The 20,008-nt window shown below is 25.9% G+C and overlaps 4 protein-coding genes across 6 annotated transcripts; 2 read left to right on the top strand and 2 right to left on the bottom strand.

Annotated features, from left to right (window-relative positions):
- Positions 1-608: 608 nt before the first annotated feature.
- LOC113555283 (electron transfer flavoprotein subunit beta) lies at positions 609-1,985 on the bottom strand. Its single transcript, XM_026959707.1, has one exon. The coding sequence runs from the start codon at positions 1,614-1,616 to the stop codon at positions 855-857; it is 762 nt and encodes a 253-aa protein (XP_026815508.1). The 5' UTR covers positions 1,617-1,985; the 3' UTR covers positions 609-854.
- Positions 1,854-9,236, top strand: LOC113555282 (vacuolar protein sorting-associated protein 33A). Of its 2 annotated transcripts, XM_026959706.1 has the most exons (13): positions 1,854-1,957; positions 4,229-4,339; positions 4,408-4,607; positions 4,817-4,901; positions 5,138-5,242; positions 6,017-6,317; positions 6,379-6,490; positions 6,939-7,099; positions 7,197-7,351; positions 7,418-7,570; positions 7,630-7,855; positions 8,860-8,973; positions 9,038-9,236. In XM_026959706.1, exons 2-13 carry the CDS (start codon positions 4,238-4,240, stop codon positions 9,136-9,138), a joined length of 1,815 nt encoding a protein of 604 aa, XP_026815507.1. In that variant the 5' UTR covers positions 1,854-1,957; positions 4,229-4,237; the 3' UTR covers positions 9,139-9,236. The 2 variants fall into 2 exon arrangements, with proteins under 2 accessions (XP_026815507.1, XP_026815506.1); XM_026959705.1 differs by lacking the exon at positions 1,854-1,957 and having other exon boundaries at positions 4,111-4,339.
- On the bottom strand, positions 9,186-10,148 carry LOC113555284 (low molecular weight phosphotyrosine protein phosphatase-like). Its single transcript, XM_026959708.1, has one exon. The coding sequence runs from the start codon at positions 9,778-9,780 to the stop codon at positions 9,298-9,300; it is 483 nt and encodes a 160-aa protein (XP_026815509.1). The 5' UTR covers positions 9,781-10,148; the 3' UTR covers positions 9,186-9,297.
- A 208-nt stretch (positions 10,149-10,356) lies between these two features.
- On the top strand, positions 10,357-18,765 carry LOC113552155 (D-aminoacyl-tRNA deacylase). Of its 2 annotated transcripts, none has more exons than XM_026954876.1 (5): positions 10,357-10,600; positions 11,849-11,939; positions 12,276-12,508; positions 14,653-14,794; positions 18,708-18,765. In XM_026954876.1, the coding sequence occupies exons 1-4, from the start codon at positions 10,558-10,560 to the stop codon at positions 14,784-14,786; spliced, it is 501 nt and encodes a 166-aa protein (XP_026810677.1). In that variant the 5' UTR covers positions 10,357-10,557; the 3' UTR covers positions 14,787-14,794; positions 18,708-18,765. The 2 variants fall into 2 exon arrangements, with proteins under 2 accessions (XP_026810677.1, XP_026810678.1); XM_026954877.1 differs by lacking the exon at positions 18,708-18,765 and adding an exon at positions 15,350-15,583.
- Positions 18,766-20,008: the final 1,243 nt, after the last annotated feature.

The following is a 20,008-nucleotide window of genomic DNA, read 5'->3' as shown; positions in this document are numbered from 1 at the left end:
ACAAATATTAATAGATTGATAAACTCGTCCATATTATATTTGACTATCAGTCTAGGACTAGGTTATTGAATCTTAATAATAATCGGTAACTAAAATTATATTTTAAGTTCCATTCAATTATAAATGCCAAAATGAAAATTTACAAAAGCTTTATAACACATTATTTACTTGACAGAGGTGTACCTATAATTGTATAATGTATTTTATTAATCTCAATTTATTTCTTTACTTTTTATCTTTGCTATGTTGATATGCAATTATATTACATTGATACATATATATAAATATTTCATATTATTGTTGATTAATATATTTTTTTATTCAATGAAGAAATCAATATTGATAAACATTTTGTGAAATAATTTATTTTCCTAACATATGTCTGTAATTTCAAATGTTATATTTCTGACATTCATTGAATGCCTTATAGTATACTCGCAATAGCTTTAAAAAGTATTTTGTAGGTCAATACATTACTTCCATTTTAAAAACCTGCTTTAGGTAATATTTTAAAAGTGAGAATCTAAATTGAAATGTTTATAATATGGTTCTAAATTTCTAATAGGTAACATTTATACTATTGGCTGAAGAAAAAGTTAACAAGAAAATATTTTTGAGTAAATATATATATATTATATTACTAACAAATAACAATAAATTGATAAAAAATAATTATAACATTATGTCGACGAATTCTCCAAAATATAAAAAAAGACGGCCATTACAATATTCACGGTATTAATATTTTATCTTTTAAATTTTAAGAAAAATATGTTTTTGAAAAAAAATATTATTTGTAACAGCTGAAAACCACATTTTTTTATAACTAAATCAATAGTGTTCTTGACATCACATTACAAATGACCCTTTTCTTTCAACTTGGTAATAAGAGTGTCAACATCAGGCACAATAGAACCTGCCTGTCTGGTAGGCGGATCTTCTACGCTCAACACCTGTTGACGTGGCGCCAAGTCTACACCAACATCCGTGGCTGAAAGCTTTTTGATAGGCTTTTTCTTAGCCTTCATGATGTTGGGTAAAGTGGCATATCGTGGTTCATTGAGCCGCAAGTCGGCGCTAATGACAGCTGGCAACTTGACCCTGACCGTCTCCATACCACCGTCCACCTCGCGTTTTACCAGCACGCTGCCGTCAGATACAGTTACTTCGGATGCAAACGTGGCCTGCGGCCAACCCAATAGGGCCGCCGTCATCTGGGCCGTCTGGTTGGAATCGTCGTCAATGGCCTGTTTGCCGACAACGACGATGTCCACTTTCTCGTCCACCGCCACCTTGGCCAGAATCTTGGACACGTGCAGCGGCAGCAGACTGTCGTACTGGGCCTGTGGCACCTCAACGTGGACGGCACGGTCTGCACCCATTGCGAGAGCGGTGCGCAGCGATTCCTGGGCCTGCGGCAGGCCACACGACACTGCAATCACCTCGGACGCGATTTTCTTCTCCTTAAGGCGGACGGCCTCCTCGACAGCGATCTCATCGAACGGATTTAGGCCGTGCTTGACGCCGTCGGTGACGACGCCTGATTTGTCGGGCTTGACGCGAATCTTTACCGCATAATCGATTACACGTTTAACGCCGACCAAAACGCGGGCCATGATATGCGACTACTATAAACGAGTTAATACGAACTAAATGAAGATATTATTATAGCGATCGGTTGACGTTTAGCTTGAGAATTAAGTAGGTATTTACTTATTGACCACTAATTTCAGAATCCAAAAGTTGAAGACTTAGGACGAGGAGGAAACGCGCGTTTGGACCAATAGTATACCTTGAATCCGTTCGCTATCAGACGATCTTATCGTACGAAAGGACCTTAGCGGACGAGCAGCTGCTGCAGCGTACAATCCATTAATAGACAATACTTATGTAGTTCGCGGTTTACTTCCTGAAAAACGACCTATTGACCGTCAGTCATCACGTAAATAGTAAATAGGTGCGTAATCGATTACAATAATACAGTATACAGCCGTTGCCCATGCCAAATTATTATATCACTGTTGTGATAATTTGATATTATGAGACGATGTCTACACTATAAAATCATTTTTTAATCAATCTCCGAGTCTTATACTCTTGTTATCCATAATCACTACGACTTAGCTGGAAGGTATTAAGGTAATAGGAAAAAAATATAGCTATGATAAAAAATACAATTTCATTTTTTTTTAGCAGCAATGTGTAATTATATTGCGATTCAAAATTTGTCTTATATGTTTAGTGTTAAGAAGATACTCGATTTACAATTATTTATTTTTGGAATTAATAAATAATAATTCCATTATTAACATTAAGACACTAAAGTACTTAAATATTGAAAATGAGGGTATCTTAACATTAAAAAAGTTTTAAGATTAAAGAGACTCAGATTAGTTTAATTCCTCAAAAAAATCCCAAAAAATGCTTTAATGCAAATAAAAATAAATGTTATTTAATATTTTGTATATAACGTACAATTAATAATTTGCAATGGTACCTAGATTGTACTTATTAGGTATCTTGAAAGTTGAAAATTTAAAACTAATTGAATTCATGACTTGGTGCCTATACTTAGATTTCATGTATAAATAGGTACAGGAAGTTATTATTTAAGTAAAATAATTGAATACTTTTTTTATAAGTGACATTATTGATGTAGTATAAAGCCAGACAATAATATATATGAATATACGAGAAATAGTGTATACACAATAAGTTTTGTGTATACACTATTTCTAATGTATAATCTAGTATGTTATTGTCAATAGCACCATTATAAGTTAATAACACCAAACCATTGAGAAGTGTAGTTTTTTAATAATGATTTTTCTATTCTGCAATAAACAAAATGTAGTGAGAATAAGATTTTCATGTACTCATTATGAAATAATTTTAAATTATATTATTTGAAGTTTTTAAATAGTTTTCATTCTATCTATTAAAAACAGTGTGTTAAGTGTCTGTATATTGATTCGACAAATTAATACAAAAATAAAGATGTTTCACTTACCTATTAATCTGAAATTATTTTAACTGAATAACTTTAAAATAAAATAATTTTTATTAATAAATTATTTAACACACCAAAAACATAAATAAGAATTAAAGGTAATATTAAATATTAATAATCAAAACAACATAATTTTATACAGTTGGTAGTATTTTAACTACAATATCATTTTATTTCGATAGAAAAAAAATGTTTACATAGTACATATCTAATTTTATAATAATGCAACAAAAACATGAAGTATAGTAGTTATGCCCGTGGAAGACTCTTTAAATCATATAGAACCCAAATAGGTATGATCAAGATTGATCCAGATGCAGTACCTCCAATAAGCAATTGTTGCTAGAAAAAGACAAAAAAAAAATTATTGCAGATATATGTTAACAAAAATCAATAAAATTGCTATATTTGTTGTTTTTTTAAGTTTTAATCATAAAATAGCACATTGCACACACATACTAAAAATTACATTAAATACAAAACCTAAGTTCAATTAATTTAATACAAAAAATAATTAAAAAGACAAAATATGTTATACAAGCTATCAAAGCAATTACAATAGAAAAAAAAGTTTTTAATGTATTACCCATTTTGGCATTTTGACTTGAGGTGGACCGTTAACAGTAATATTTGTTCTCTTGGATATTACTTGTAGGGATTGCTTGGCCAAAGGCTGAGCTAATTTCGATAAGCCAAACATGGTAATAAAGTTAATTTAAATACTAAGATGTTTAATGTATGAAAGATTTATAGTTTAGGGAATTTTACAAAATTTCAATTCTTAGCTACTTTGAAATCGCAAACAAATTTGTAACCTTTACCTTTCATTACATTTTATCTTTAAGAAAATAAAATCGACTTAAACATACGGTTAACAGTGTAACCAACTACATTATTATCAAAACTGTTGATATGTATTTTTTGATAGTGCCGACCGTATACATGTTTCGATTGATGTGCTTAAAAAAAATAAAATAATTTAATTATTTTTAAATTTTTATGTTTTTTTTACAAAATACAAAATAGTAAATGGTAAATACAAACCAAAAATCATAATAGTAATATTTAATTATTATTACATTTGAAAATTGAGAATTAGAATAAAATTTTTTGTAAATAATGTCTGTTTATTTTCACTTTTAATACAAATCTTTTATAATTAATCTTGAACTTAAATTTATTATTTCAAAATTTATGTTCATCATAATAAGTTTTTAGTTTTCCACCATGTCCAACTATTTAACCAGTAATCGAGTAAATATTAGCCTACTTCAAGAGAGCGCAGCTAAAGATTTAATTTACTTGTTGGACAAATGTGATGGTCCTAAGGTAAAATACTAATTAAGAATTGCTAAGATATAATTATTATGATAAAATAATTAATGAATAATATGCAGGTTATAATATTGGATGAAGGACTAACAAGACCTATTGGTTTGATAGCTACTTATAGCCTGTTACGTGAACATGATGTTAAAGAAGTATTTATTCTAAACACTGGCAAGTTAAGTAATTTTCGTGAAAAGGTCAAAAATGTTATATTTATTACAAGACCATTTTTAACGCATATGGATATGATATGTGATAATATTCATAAGTACGTATATTTTATTACCATTAACTTATTATTCTATGTTTATTAAGTTGCTTATTCAAATAATTTTAAGAAGATATATTTAACAAATGTTTCATACATTTCAATGTTGAATGATTGAATAATATTATACGAACAACAATTCTAATCACACTTACCTATATATGGTAGATTATTTAAATAATTTAACTAAAATAAATATATTGTTTTAGGGAAAATCAAGATGATCTCAAACAAAGGGAATATCATTTATTTTTTGTTCCTACTCGCAGTTTATTATGTGAAAAACGTTTAGAAGTGAGTTCTGATTACTAGGTATCATTGATAAAAAATACAAATAGTATTTATAATCAATAATAAGTTTAAAATTTATATTGTATTGTATGTTTATGTTTTTAACATACATTTATAAAAAAATGGTTGTTCAATTAATGTTATAGTTAGCTCTATATGGCCCATTGCCCCGTTATACATTATATTATTTTCTATATATATTTGTAAATAAATAAATAATAATAATTATAATTTTTCAGAGAAAAGGAGTTCTAGGAAATTTTGTTCTCATTGAAGAATTTTGTTGTTTTTTATTTCCTTTAGAAAATGATCTTATGTCAATGGAAATGAATGATTGTTTCAAGGTATTTATGTTACTAAACCATTACTTATTAGCTTTAGTATGTATGTGCTTACATACATAGGGGCCCTCACAAGTGTGGATAGTGATTGGACTGGTAATAGAAGGGTCTGTTAAAATGATTTTGTAATTTTTGAAATTTTGATTTACTTATTTTAAATTATCTAATATTGTATGATAAATATATTTTTTTTAATTTGATATATTAATCTGTGGGTTAATCATTGAATATGATTTATCCAGAAATTATTGTGTATGGACATCAGACTTACATATTACTTCTAATGGGTTATAACTATTTTTGATTAGAATGCAAGTCCTTGGCTAGATTTTATAAGTATTTGTACAATACCCTGTAAGTTACACACTTGATTTGTCCATAACTGAATTTAATTCATTTAAATAATATTGTAATAAAAAAAAACATTATTATTCTTGACTTTTAATGATTTATAGTAGATACAAAATTTTGTTATAAGGGCCCACAAAAATATTTAATACAAGTGTCTAATATTTTATGTGGGAAGCCTGTGTGCTCTTGTACATTATTTACTTTTACAAGGTTTATTAGATATTTAATTTGTACATAAAAGTTGATAAATATGTGTGTATAAACGGTTGATATTCAATAATGATGAAAAAAAAATGTGCATCAATTAATAAAATCTTTTACATATATTTTGCAGTATATTTAATATTTATTTTTGCTCTTACCAATAATATTATACTAGATTTTGTATTATAATTTGTTGACTATAATTATTTTATTTATATTTAGGAGTTATCATTAGAAAATGATCCAACGTGTTTATACCGTGTAGCACAAGCAATTGTTAGCCTAGAAGATCTTTATGGGCGCATTGGTCGCGTAACTGGCAAGGGTCCTGTTGTTAAACAAGTTTGGGAATTAGTATCTAAAATATCTTTAGAACCTCGCAAACCTAATTCTAAAGCAAATAGAAATTATAAAACAATTGATCATCTTGTTTTAATTGACCGTTCTGTTGACTTAATGACACCAGTGGTTACCCAGTTAACATTTGAAGGACTTATTGACGAGCTTTTTGGAATTGATTGTTGTAAGTTTATTTTAAATAATGGCTTTATTTTATTTAATTGTATTATTAAATTTTGTTTTAGGTACTGTAGAACTACCAGCTGACAAATTTGTTTCTGAAGAAGATAATGTTAATACATTAACACGTAAAAAACTTGTATTAAATTCAAACGATGAGATATTTGCTGAAACGAGGTATATTTTTAATTGATTTACATTAAGCCTTTATAAATCAGTGTTTTCCACCTTTTTTATACTATGGACCACATTAAGAAGTATTAATAGTTCACAAATCAGTTTGATTTTATAGATATTTTCTTTTCTCATAACAAAGATAACTTTTTTTTACTGATTTTTATAAAAACTGTAAGTCTTCCATTGTTCAGAGGTAGTAATAATGATAAACAGTTGTTATTAATCACCAGTAATAGTAATTACTGCTCACTGTCTTTAATGAATTTTCAAAATGGAAAAAAAATTATGTACATAAAGACAATGATTACTGTTTTTAACTGAATTTTTTTTTATTAAAAAAATGATAAAAATACCACTGTCCATCATTAGAGAAATACTATTAAAAACATAAACATTATAGTTTGTTGAATAAATAACATTAATATTTATATTGATTGTATTTAAATAGAAATAAACACTTTAATGCAGTATTAATGAATTTAAGTAAAAGAGCCAAACACATTACTTCAGAATATGATGAAAATCGAAGTGGTAAAACTGTTCAAGAAATGAAACAGTTAGTGTCTAAACTTCCTTATATGCTGGCACTAAAAAAACAACTTTCTACATGTAATCATCCTGTAATTAATTTTGCTTGGTAGTTATTTATTTATGTATGAATATTGATATTGACTAAAAATGATTGTTTAATTTATGTGTTAATTAGATACCACAGTTGCTGGACTAATTAAAGAACTAACTGACAAAACTAGTTTTCGTGATTTAATAAATGTACAACAAGAACTAATTTTGGGTATTGAGTCAGACAAAGTATTACCACAGATTGAAGATTTGATTTCCAACAAATTTGATCTCATTACAGTAATTATAAAATCATTTTAACACACATGGTTAAATATTTTATTAAATATTTCATACATGTTGTAGGTATTGCGATTAATATGCATGCAATCTGCTGTAAATTCAGGATTAAAGCAAAAAACTTTGGAATATTATAAGAGAGAAATTATTCAAGTCTATGGTTTCAAACATCTTATAACAATGACCCATTTAGAAAATGCTGGTCTAATTAAAATACAAGTAAATGTATTTCTTTAAATTTATATTATAGAATGTTATTTAACGAGTATTTATTGTAGGCAAATTCAAGAAGTTATGCTGTTTGCCGTCGTCTATTAAACTTGGATGTTTATGAAATGAGTGAAGTTGATCCAGATGATATTAACTATGTTTATGGGATTTATGCTCCGCTGAGTGTTAGATTAATTCAACATATTTCCAAATCAGACAGTAAAATATTGTCTGACGTTCTGCCATTATTACCGGGACCTATTGTAGAACATGTTAATTCTGATGTCGATCAAGGTATTTTATTTATTTATTATTATTTAGATGAGCTGAAACTTATAGCAGTATGCAATAATAAAATTATAATAACTTAATATAACGGTTTAAAATAATAAATGTTAATAAGATAAAATAAAATACAAAAATGTATATTTCAATAATGTGAGACGACTGAGATGCACAGAACACAATATATAAACAATAAAAAAGATGAATTTTCATTAAATAACTATATTATTATTCTGCAAGTGAATAATGTGATGGGTACATAAAAAGGAACACAAAAAATACAAGTATGACATTGTCTGGCATGTAAAATTAATTTTATTTATTAAACTTATAATTATTACATCAACTTGTTCTGAAATTAATTTACTTATAAAGACAAGTTGGCCACACCCTTGCAATTCATTAACACACTAAGTGTAAGAAGTTGAAGAACAAGATTATAGCCATACATTGAGGACAATAAATATGCAGTACATTTGCATTAAAATTCAAAAAATCAATTATGATTCATGTGTTCAAGTTAAAGATTACCACAACTGTAAGAATATATCAGATTATAAGATTATACCCAAGAATAGAGCGGACAAACAAGTAATATAGCACTTTGAGAGAAGAAGTTGTGGTAAAGTTAAGTTTGTGCCTATATACTTCAAAAATCCTAATTTTCCATACTTTGCAAGTTGTTATCAATGTGAGTATTGAACTTGTGAAGGTGAACTTTGAATTCTAGATTATGCTGAGATCATTAACCTTATTACATATAGTAAGTCTTCACCATCAACAATAGATAAAGTAGAATAGCTTATTAGCCTTCGAGGAACAATTTAAAAATCGACGAATAAAGGAAATAGTTGTCGACTTAGGATGTTTTTGGAAGAGCAGCCTGTGCTTAATTGAATTAATTTCTAGGAATAATTTAATATTATTATCTACAAAAATTAACAACATAACATCTATTGTAATAATTTTAGTACTTACGATATATTAATAAATTTCAACTATTATTTTTACAGCAACTAATATCAGTTTATTAGCTGACTCTCAAAAAGTTGTGCTCGTATTCTTTATTGGGGGATGTACATTTGCAGAAATATCTGCTCTCAGATTCTTATCATCACTTGAAGACTGTAAGTTGCCAAATCTTATTTTGTATTTGTATGAATACAAATTTATTTTACATTTTTTTTATAGCTACAATTGAATATGTAATTGCCACCACCAATATTACAAATGGCAATAGTTTTCTCAAGTCATTATTAATCCCCGAAATAAACAAAAATTTAAATAAGTAAACTATTCAATTTTATTTCATATGTAACATTTTATTATTGTATTAATATATTCATGCATATTATTATATTCAATAATTATCAATAAGCTTAAAAAAACCATTTTGTTTCAATGTTTATTATTTATAGTTGTTATTATTTAATAAAAGTTATATTTTTTTTTTATTGATATTGGTCTAGAAATGCTTGACATGATCTCATACATTGTTGAAAACATTTTTCAAATCCTCGAAGATCAGAATCAAAATATGGGTCTTCTATATTGGTTTTTCCAGTGATTTCTGCTTCTGGATCAAATGACCCTAACAATAATATTTGTGCTTTTGTATTGTCTGATGGTTTCTTTCGATTAATAAAGTCCACGTTACTCTTATCCATTCCAAAAACAAAATCGAACTTGTTCAAGTCATCCAAGTTAAACTGTTGTGCTGAATGCTTGTATTTTATACCATTATTTCTTAGTACAGTCATTGTTCGTTGATCTGGCGAACACCCTACATGCCATCCACCGGTACCAGAACTTTCGGCATACCACTTGTCGGCTACACCTTTTTGCATAGCCACTTCATTAAACACTGCTTCAGCCATTGGAGATCGACAAATGTTACCCAAACACACAAACATGACACTACGCTTTTCACTCATTGCTGTTTCGTATTTGGTTGGAAAAAAATGTATATTGATTATAATATTTTTCAAACGATTCTCTTGGTTTAAAAAAAAAAATCACAATCTGTACCGTGGTCCGTGTGTTTCCGCCGAAGAAAGTCTGAAAGTGATGTCACAAAGTACAGCAACACAGCACGATATCAGATAAATAACTTTTTTAACGGTTGAGGTTGTACTTCCCATTCATACGAACAATTATTAAAAAATGGCTATTGATTACTGAATACTGATGTAGATTTGCTATTATACATATAAATTTATGTATATACAAAAAATAGAAGTTGTTCTCATATTAACTTTTAGACTTATATTTGTCTACCTTCGTTATCATATAGACAATCGAAATTATGATAATGATAAATATTGAATGAGCTGATGGTACTGCGGCTGCGTCAATGCTATATTCAAAGGGGCGTATATATATATATACCCACCATGGCCATATTGATATTCTGTGATAATTTTCCCAATTGATAATAGGTCTAATAGGTCTATGGTAGAAGTGGTTTGTGATAATAATATTATTTTTTATCTGCTATCATTTGGTTATCGTACAATGCATATATGGTACAAAGTTTATGATTTCAATTTTTACTATATAAATATATAATTCAAAATTCAAATATCAAACGATTTCTCTGCCAAATGTGATGTTTCTTCAATAATACTATAGTATTACTCTATGGTTTGTTCCAACTTTAAACTTCTATAGTGGCTGTTAATTCTATTAATATTATTTTGCATGTTTACATTATGAAGGTAGTAGTTCAACGTGTTTTAAGAGCTAAAGTTTCAGGTAAATGTTTATAATATTTAATATCACTATTCAAATTTTAACATTAGATATAAAAAATCTAATTAATAATTAAAAATCATTAGTTATTTAAATATCATTGAATTTATATTGTTATTTTTTGTTTAACATGCTATATTAAAGATACAGAGAAATATTTAAGATACAATGGGGAAGGAAAAAATACTTGAAAATGAATATTGTAATATTTTTGATGATGATTGTTTTTAGTATGCATTTCTTTAGTAGATATACAAGTATATTACAAAGTTATTATAATATTTTGGAATCATCAAATAAATTACTATTAAAAAATACATCTATAAATATTGTACCTATTCTTGATTCTTGAACTTTACAAAGTTAGTAACCCTCATATGGGCAAATAGTAGAAACATTATGTTTTTCTTTTGAGTTATGTACTAGCCAAGTCTATATAACATGTTTATATTGAATAAAAAATATCCACCAACCTGCTATGTTTCTATAACACACTTTGGATTAGATAAGATAAAAAAAAAAATTTAATCTTATTTATTTTTAATAAAGTCTAATGTTTTATTTAAGATCTATAAAAAATGACAATAATTTAAATGTGTTTTAAAAGTAATAATAGTAATATTTTATATTATATGTATCAAGGCAAAAATTGTTCAGATACTATTTCCACACTGATTTACCTTGACAAAATTACTAGATATAAAATAAAATTATAGATATCTATTCGAATTGTGTTATTTTATTATAATACTAACTAAATATGTGCTTTACTAGCCTTTATTTTCATTTATGGTAGTTAAAGAATAATTCATTATCAACTATCAATATTCAAAATTAATAGTTTTATTATTATGATGATTTATTATTTGATTAAATGTTTCTACATGTAATTTTACAATCAGAGATAATCTGTATTGTTATTTTTTAGTACATTACTCTTAATTACTACTATATATAAAAGGAAATTTTTTCAACTAGTTAGTAGTTACATTAACATAAAAACTAATTAATCTAGAAAATAAGCTAATACTTGAAATTTACTAAATTTCTAACCTAGTTAATTATTAGTTAGTTGTTTAAAACAATAATTTAAATAAGAATAGAATTTAGAATTTGAATTAATGTTATTGGATTATAAACTAAAAAAACCCATTTATTCAAATGTAAAGTATTTTAATTTTATTGAATAAATAATTATTAATAATATTTATATATTAGATATATAATGTATAGTTGTGTTTTTATTTTTAGTTGATGGACGTGAAGTTAATTCAATAACTAAAGGCTTATGTTTGTTGGTCGGTTTGCAAAAAACTGATCAAAAAAATGATATTGATGATATGTAAGATAATATTGAATTTATATTTTTAATCTACAAATTAATTAACTTACTAAAGTAATATGTTACCTATATATATTTTTTTCTATTAAATATAGGGTTGTTTTTAACAACAATGTCGAAAAACAAATTTTTATTGAGATTATTAACTCTATTATATAATAAATTGTGAATAAGATTTGTCAGTTTTTTAATTGCTAGAGTTTTTATTTACTTGTAATACTTTTATTCTTATATCATGATAATTCTTTTAATAGTAAGATACGACTAATATTAATAATGTTTTTAATTATTGCATAACCTAATATTATGTTACGCATATATTATTTATTATTATAGGGTGCAGAAGATATTAAAGCTACGTCTTTTTAATCAAGATGAAAAAAAATGGCATTGTAATGTAATGGACATGAGTTATGAAATATTGTCAATTAGTCAATTTACTCTATGCTATAAGCTTAAAGGAAACAAATTAGATTTTCATATGGCAATGCCTGGAGGCCTTGCGTTACAAAATTATCAATATTTTTTAGAGACTTTGCGTAAACATTACAATCCAAGTAAAATTAAAGGTAAACAAGACAAATGTATTAAATTAAAAAATTAAAATATTGTTATTAAATATTTTAGGTTGTACCAGAGTGTTCTGATTTAATGTCTTTTAACACTAAAGATACAAAGTGACAGGGCCTTAAATAAATGAAATTTTGTACTACACTCTTAGGTTTCCATGAATCATTAAGTACTAATAATTTAAAAATATTACATAAAAATTGTTTATTTTTATATTTGATATCCCAGCAGCTTCTTTATAAGATGTAAGTATGTTATAAAATCATTTATAGTTCAAAATCAAAACAGATTACTTGGTATACTATTTTATTTATTTAAGTTCTGGATTATAAGTTGAAATTAAACACATAATCCTATCCTCCCTATAACAGACTCACTTATAAATTGATACTAATAAAGCATTTAAAATACTTGGTTTTATATTAAGAAATACTAGAGAATTTAAAAGTATTCAAGTATTTAAAATGCTCTATTGCTCCCTTGTTAGATCTAACTTAGAATTTGGATCATTAATATGGAGTCAAAATTCGACCGATCAACTGGTTGACAATGTTCAATATAAATTCCTAAAATCAATTGCTTTCCGCTTAAATTTACCGATCTTCAGAAACTCAATGTTATTAGTAGGACATTCTATTTGTATTCAGCCATGCGAGGTTTGACATAAGATATCTGACATATTATTAATTTATGATCTCCTAAATAACAATATTGATTGTCCTGAACTATTATGTAAGATTGGTATTGTAACTCATAACTATTCAATTATAAGCTCGTTTATTTTTTGTCTTTTTTTAAAAAAAAAATTTGTACTGGTTCTTTTTTCTTGAGAGCACTTACGTTATGTAACCTAATTTGTAATGATGTCGATTTTTTTTTTATGTTTTGTAATTGTATCAGAATGAAACCTTTGTCTTTATTTTAAAGTTAAAACCATTATTATTATGTTTTTCACAATTTGTGTATTTTACCATTTAATATAACCCACAACTTATATTGTACCTATATATTATTATTTTTCTTTGTTTTCAGTTGTCTAGATTATTATTATATCTTCTTTGTTAAAGGGCTTGTCCTATAAAAATAAAATAAATAATATTTATCCATTTGAATTTGCTTTTGGAATCTACTATTAAGAAAACTTAGGTCTGTTAAAATAAAATTATCACAGATATAAAACACATATATATTTATTTTTATTTATAAAAGTTAATCATATAAAAACAAATTAAAATTAAAATTTGATACGTACAAAAATAAAATAAAAATAATAAATGAAGTGTTTAACTATGTAAGCTGGTAGCTTAACTAAAGTCTAAATGTTAACATAACACTAAAATAATTGATAAACTTTTTCATTTTACACTGCATTATTGAGATTTTGTACTGCATAAACATTTGTATTGTACACAATTTTAGGTTGTGTATAGTTAAAATAAGTTAATTTCAAATCTTTATCCTCTCTAATGTTTTTTTTTCAATTTTTACTTATCTAAAATAAAAGGAACTAACAATAAATATTTGACAATCATGTTTTATAATTTTAATCAGGGCTCATAACTTATAGCTTTAAAAAAGGTTATAAGCGTAATAATAAATATGCTCTAAAAAATATTCATATATGCGCTTAAATATGCACTAAAAATACTAAATTATGCAAAAAAATAACCCTAGTATAAAGAAAATTATCAAGCTTTTATCATTAAAAAAAAAAAAAAATTGGTTTCCTTAACAATTGAATTACCAAGTTTTGGGAGTACATTCTCACTATGTCGCACATTGCCTAAACCCGTATAATTATACATAGTTTCTTCTAATAATATTATATAATATATATAATAAGAAAAAAATAATTAACATGAATTAATTACTAATATAAATAATTAATACGACTATAATTACGACAATTGAATGTATCATACATGTTGTTATTAAGAAAAAATGTTTTAAGGCTACGGAATTGAAAAAAAAATAATAATAAATATGCAAAAATAATGTTAGGAAAATAGCACTTATACTTTGAAATATGTAAAAATATGCAACATACAATTTTGTATTTAGCTTCTTAACTATCTGAAGAAAATGTATATCTTACTAAGGTTTGTTCTAGAGCCCTGATTATAATAATATTAATACATTTTAGATGGAGCATTCGGGGAAATGATGGAAGTTGAAATAGTGAATGATGGACCAGTGACTGTTCAATTGGAATTTCCCAATCCTGAAAAATTTCTTGATGGAAAATCTGAAAAATTAGGAGATATGGATAAAGTATAGATTAAAAAGTAAATTTTTACTTTATTAATTACTATAAATATGTACACACTTACATAGTATTTGAGTGTAATAAAATAAATAGTACTTACTTAATACTTATAGTGGTTATCTGTATTTCAGTATTAGTTATTTATTTATTGTATTTATTAATACCAGAATAGGGTGCATGCGTAATATCATGTGTTTATTATTTTTATTCATGTATAGTTTATCACTTGTATATATAATTCATCATATATATATATATATCACTCACTCTAGTCTACTACCTTCTCGTGTATACAGAGTGTTCCGCGAGGATTTACCCATTGCAATATCTCCTGAAATAATGGAGATATCATAATTCTGGTTTTTAATGAGATTCACAGGGACAAGAACTACAGATATTTCATGCTTTAATTTATTTTTATGTTTTGGTAAAAAAGCTAAAAAGTGTATTTTTTTATTTAATTATTTCAAAAAAAAATTGAAGATAGCCATTTTGTAGATTTTTTTTTTTCTGAAAATATTGACGTTTTAACATTTTAATTTCATCAATTTCCTGATTTTTATATTTTTTCTAGTTTCGAAAAAACTGCGAATTATTTAATACGATAGTGCCAAAGTGGTATCATTGTATCAAACATGTGGCCCACGTGCTCGTACGGCTGGCGAACGGGTTTCAGTGTAGCTCGCAATAAACGTCATATTTTGTTTCTTCAACATTGTAAAATTTTTAAATAAAGTTAATAACTATTGTACAAAATATCAATATGTACATTTTTATTATACCTAGTATTAAATACGGTTATATTATAGTAATTATAATAAGTAGATAAAACAAATATATTTTGTTTACTTTGAATTTAGTAAAAAAAGGTGTTTTGTCCGCCAATATATAAATACGTAATAATTAATATTTTATGGCTTGTTGGTAATTTGAGTATGGCATAGTCCACAATTTAAATACCTAATTTAATGTTTTGATATTATTATCTTGACCCATTTTTTGGCAAGACATAAACATAATAATAATTTCGCAGTTTTTTCGAAACTAGAAAAAATATTAAAAATCAGGAAATTGATGAAATTAAAATGTTAAAACGTCTATATTTTTAGAAAAAAAACTCTACAAAATGGCTACCTTCAATTTTTTTTGAAATAATTAAATAAAAAAATACACTTTTTAACTTTTTTACCAAAACATAAAAATAAATTAAAACATGGAATATTTGTAGTTCTTGTCCCTGTGAATCTTATTAAAAAACCAGAATTATGATACCTCCATTATTTCAGGAGATATCGCAATGTACCCTCGCGGGACACCCTGTATTTGTGCACTAATAAATGTATACACATTATTTAATTGTACGAAAAATTTACTTACCCAAATCCAACTGGAGGCTTAGTATTAGCTATTGAACCAAGGAGCATAAATAGGTATAATATTAATTAAGAAAACACAATTTACTTAACACATTTAAATGAATACTTTTTATTATTTGAGGATACAAAATTATATTATGAATTTATAATATATCACCACTTGTTACACATGATCACCACTGGACCAGGGAGAGTGAAGTTGTTGGGATATAGCAGATGGTCAATGTTAGCGACGGATTAAAATGCCAGGGGAAAAATAAATTTTCTAAATAATAGGTTATTGGTACTAAAAATAGTTGACACCGTTCTTAACATATGAAAATTATGACGTCAGGGGCAGTTGTCCCCTTACCCCTGTTAGACACGGCTCTGATCAATGGTTATGGTCCGAGTGGATAGTACAGTTTTATTTTGTTTCAAGGATATAACATTATTATTTATAGATGACTATTATAATTAATGGCGGCACAACGAATTTTGGAGCCCTGGGCAATATTTTTGATGAGGCCCTTGATGATTTTGGTAAACACTTACACCTGATATTTTGTTTTATGTAATAGCTGACAATCTGTAGACATTTTTCAGATACCAATTACCAGTTAACATTATTGATTTATTTTATTATTCCTAATTGACGATTTATTTAAATAGATACAATTTATTAGATATTAATATATTATCAAAATTAAAACATTCTTATTAGAATAATTTTTGTTCATAATTTTATTGATTTTACCATTTATTAGCTTATAAAATGTATCTTTATATACACATATATTAGATGTACAGTTAAGTTTACTTTAAAAATAATTAGTTATTGAATACAATTGGTTTCAAAAAGTTATGAAGTTTATATCAAAATAAATCATATAAAACAAAAAAAATTATAATTATTTAACTTTTTAAAGTTATAAGATAAAAACAAAATACGAGTAGTTAGCTACATAAATAAAGAATACTAGTATATATTATTCATGTGTCAATTCAATTATAATAAAATAAATATAATTAAAGGATATTTGTATTTTGTTTTTAATAAAATATATAACATGTCAACAATAAGATAATTAATATGATTTTTTTCTAGATTTTGCTGCAGCAAATTCATCAATAATTTTATCATAATTTATTGTATTCTATATTGATTTTTCGATAGATATCATAGACAACCCACAAAGCTTTTCTTGGCTGATTCTATTACGGAGATAATTTTTTATGATTTTTAGCTTAGAAAAACTTCTCTCTGCGCTAGCTGAAGTGACTGGTATGGTCAGAAGTATCCGAAGTATAATATTAATATTTGAAAATGAACCATTGGAATTTTTAACTATTGAAACTACTTCTAGAGGAGTTAGGTTTTCATGTAGTCTTGTTTTAGTGAATATTATTATACCTACATTTTATTATTTTTTCGTATTATCCAATTAGTATCCGATTTAATTTATAAATTTATATAGAATTTTATAGTAAAATGGAGTAAAATATTTAAAAAAAATGTATTGTTATTAATTTAAAATAAATATAAAAAATTATGAAAAACAAATAAGTAGACACGGGCCCCCTGACCACGGGGTCCCGGGCATTTGCACAGAATGCCTCCCCCCCCTAGTGCCGTCACTGATTATAATGTGTGAATGTGTATTATACACATTCAATCGTTATACACATTATACACAGTGTATACAATAAGACTAATGATGACACCCTTTCAGGTTATCGACTGATTACAATCAGCTAAATTAATTTAATTAATTTAAAATTTAACTAGCAATAGCTAAATTCAAGCGATTGACCATTACAATTGTTTTGCTTATATAAGTTGTATATTACACTATTTATAGATTTGGAATTCTCAGAAACAATATTACAGTATTAGAGTTGTTGCAACAATTCACAAATATTATATTATTGAATATTATACTATATAATTATGGTGACAGAGGTACTATTTTTCGTAGGATAGTATTCTTTTTTGATATATGCCCCAGTGTCCTTAACAATAGTGTTAAGTGCATAAAATTGTACTTTTTTTTTGAAAATATGGGCTAATACATGTTTATGATTTTTATAATTTGGTATAAATTTATATTTTATGGTTCGAGCTAATGTAATCTAATATGGTTGGTAGCATAGTTAATTTAATTTGTTATCTATTAATATGTTTCCTAAATATTGACAAAGTTTTGTACCTATTATTTATTCAAATTTTACACATGGTATTTTTACCGAAAAAATGTAATTTTTCAAAATTTTTATTTCTGGTCACCACATATATAATATTTTAGCACTAGCTAATCTTGTATTAAAAAAATTACGGGGAAGAAAATGACCTACTATGTCGAAAATAGCTGGGGGGAAAATGTCCACTTACCACCAGAGGTCACCAATGACACCAATTAATATTTTTGAAGGACCACATTAGGAATCTGAAAATTATTCACGGGCCATCAAAATTCTAAGTACATATTTACATTATTTAAAACCCAATAATATTTAACAAAAATAATAATTTACAATAATAACACATATAATGTTGTCGTAATATGTATTATTTAGGTAATCTTTGTTTGCGGGCCGGATTAAATGTGTTTCGGAGTCATTGAGCCATAGGTAAATTTACCTATTATCAAATTTAAAGGTAAGAATTATATTATCTAGACAGTAGACAATGACATATTATATTATTATTTTAAAGTGAGTTACAGCTATGTGAAATATTACAACTTTAAAATGTTCATAACTCATTTTAAAATGATAATATCAATAAAATTATATGCCATTGTCTAGATAATATTCTTAACTTTAAATTTGATAATAAGTAAATTTACCCTAATATTAAAGCTAACATTACAAAATGTAGGTATTCTGCTGAACGAAAATTTGTTATGATGTACGTTAGTAAGACAGAGACAACACATGCGGGTCCTCTTAAGCTCAAACTTGTATTTTTTTTATTCAATAAATAACTATTTTATTTCAACTAATAAAAATTGTCTAAATTATTCAAAATACTCTACCTACTATAAGTATATAACTTAATATTAGGATCACTAGCAGAGCATCACGCATCAATAAAATCTGTTAACCGTTTTTAAACAAAATGCAATGGTAATGAAATTATTTATATTTTTTAAGCTTTATTTCGATTTTTATCTATTTAAATGTTAATTAAGAAATGTATGCTTTCAGGTCAAATAGCTTGAAAATATAATATTAGGTATCTATATGATCCCTCATAAAATGTCATCATTATTTACTTGAATTAAAAATAAGTTTGTGTCTAAATCCACAATAATTTCTTATGAGCATTTGAATTTTTTATTGTGATGAACTGATGACATTATAATTCACCTATACAATATATTTAGCATTCACACGTAATAAAGATTTTTAATATTTTTTAGTTATTTAAAAAATTAAAATCATATTTTAATTAGGTAATTACAAAATAATTAAAAAAAGGTTTAATTTTATACAAGCTTATTCTTCTCTAATACAATCTAAAATAATTAAATAATATTTTTTTTTATTGACATTTCACAGAACAGATAAATAAATAAATTAATTAATAATAATAATTTATTAAATAAATTTCATATATATTGTGGACATTTCATATTCAAATTTTGACGAAATCTGATATTTAAATTAAAAGAGTAGGTAGCCAGGTAGGTAATTACAATTTTAGTTATTCTCTGAATATTATTTGTACGACAGGCTATATGAAAATATATAAATGTTATATTATATAGTCTCATACTTACAAACACGAATAAATTTAGATATATTATCCAATATATTTGTGGACTTATATATTTTTCTATTTCTTTCATAAACCCACTGTTTAAATAATATAT

Source organism: Rhopalosiphum maidis, chromosome 2, assembly GCF_003676215.2.
Source record: "Rhopalosiphum maidis isolate BTI-1 chromosome 2, ASM367621v3, whole genome shotgun sequence".
NCBI lineage: Eukaryota > Metazoa > Arthropoda > Insecta > Hemiptera > Aphididae > Rhopalosiphum > Rhopalosiphum maidis.
The sequence above is the reverse complement of the archived record's forward strand: the minus strand, read 5'-3'. Positions and strand labels throughout refer to the sequence as shown.